The sequence below is a fragment of the Trypanosoma cruzi genome, genomic scaffold (assembly GCF_000209065.1).
Source record: "Trypanosoma cruzi strain CL Brener 1047053516611 genomic scaffold, whole genome shotgun sequence".
NCBI classification, from domain to species: domain Eukaryota; phylum Euglenozoa; class Kinetoplastea; order Trypanosomatida; family Trypanosomatidae; genus Trypanosoma; species Trypanosoma cruzi.
Window position 1 is genome coordinate 61631 of NW_001849377.1, and position 956 is coordinate 62586.

Consider the following 956-nt stretch of genomic DNA (forward strand, 5'->3'; position numbering starts at 1 on the left):
CATGCGACCCCTCACCTCCCTCCAGTACTCCGCTTGCTCCTGCAGGGGCCGATTGCGTTTCATCCAAATGCACATTGCCCTCACATCGTTTTCTTCGGGACAATTCGTTACGATTGCAGTAGCGTCCATTTTTTGCCCACCGTTCATAGTCGTTTTTGTCTGGTGGTGTCACCACAATCATGCCCCATCCCCTGCAAGGCAAACCAGCAGGCGGTTGACGACATGCCAATGTCGCATCGTAGATACAATACCCCTTAACCCCACGCAAAGAAAAAATGTTTACAACATCATCAATCCTGGGGTCACCCCTGTATGTTGATACCGTTTTGGTGGTCTTGTCAAACAGAAATGATTGACTCCCAACAACGTACGCAACCATTGGGAGCTGCTCCGCATCATAGTGCAGCAGCTGGTAGAGGAGGTACGAGCCGGCAGCCACCGACTTCCCGATCCCGGGCGTCCCAATCAACAGACGCTGCTTGGGCTCAAAGTCGTTCCCACCGTGACTGCTGAACCACTCGGTGAGATCGCCCTTAACAATCTGCCACACTCGATCCACCTCACAGTTCACGTGGCAGTCACGAGTGGATTTATTCTCCTTCCATCTCCACGAGTACGGCCATCCCTTCTCCGAGGTGAGAACCATCAGCCTGGGACGCGGTGCACCGGATTGCCACACACCGTCATCCTTTTCGAGGGTGTCGTCAACTTTCTTGTAATCCCATGACTGCGGTGCTTCCCCCTCCCTCACTTCCACTCCCGTCCCCTCGCCGCCAGAAACTTCCACCACATGATGCCACCTCGCATTGTACACAGACTCGTACAATCCCTCCAGGCATATCGGTGCACTCGTCGTCGTTGGGTTCCTCGCTTCCTCGGCGGCTGCATCCAATAACCTTTTGGTGATTTCATGAACACTTGCTTTTACCTCCGCAGCAGCCACCACCACCTCAGTA

At 54.1% G+C, this 956-nt stretch overlaps 1 protein-coding gene across 1 annotated transcript, besides 1 other annotated feature; it reads right to left on the minus strand.

Moving 5' to 3' along the window:
* Tc00.1047053508025.10 (retrotransposon hot spot (RHS) protein, putative) lies at positions 1–956 on the minus strand (the record flags this gene model as incomplete). Its single annotated transcript, XM_797048.1, has 1 exon — positions 1–956. A coding segment is annotated over one exon (956 nt), but the record flags the coding sequence as incomplete, so codon positions are not given.
* Positions 1–956: a sequence feature (areas not merged during assembly with more than two copies in the genome that could not be assigned to a particular haplotype).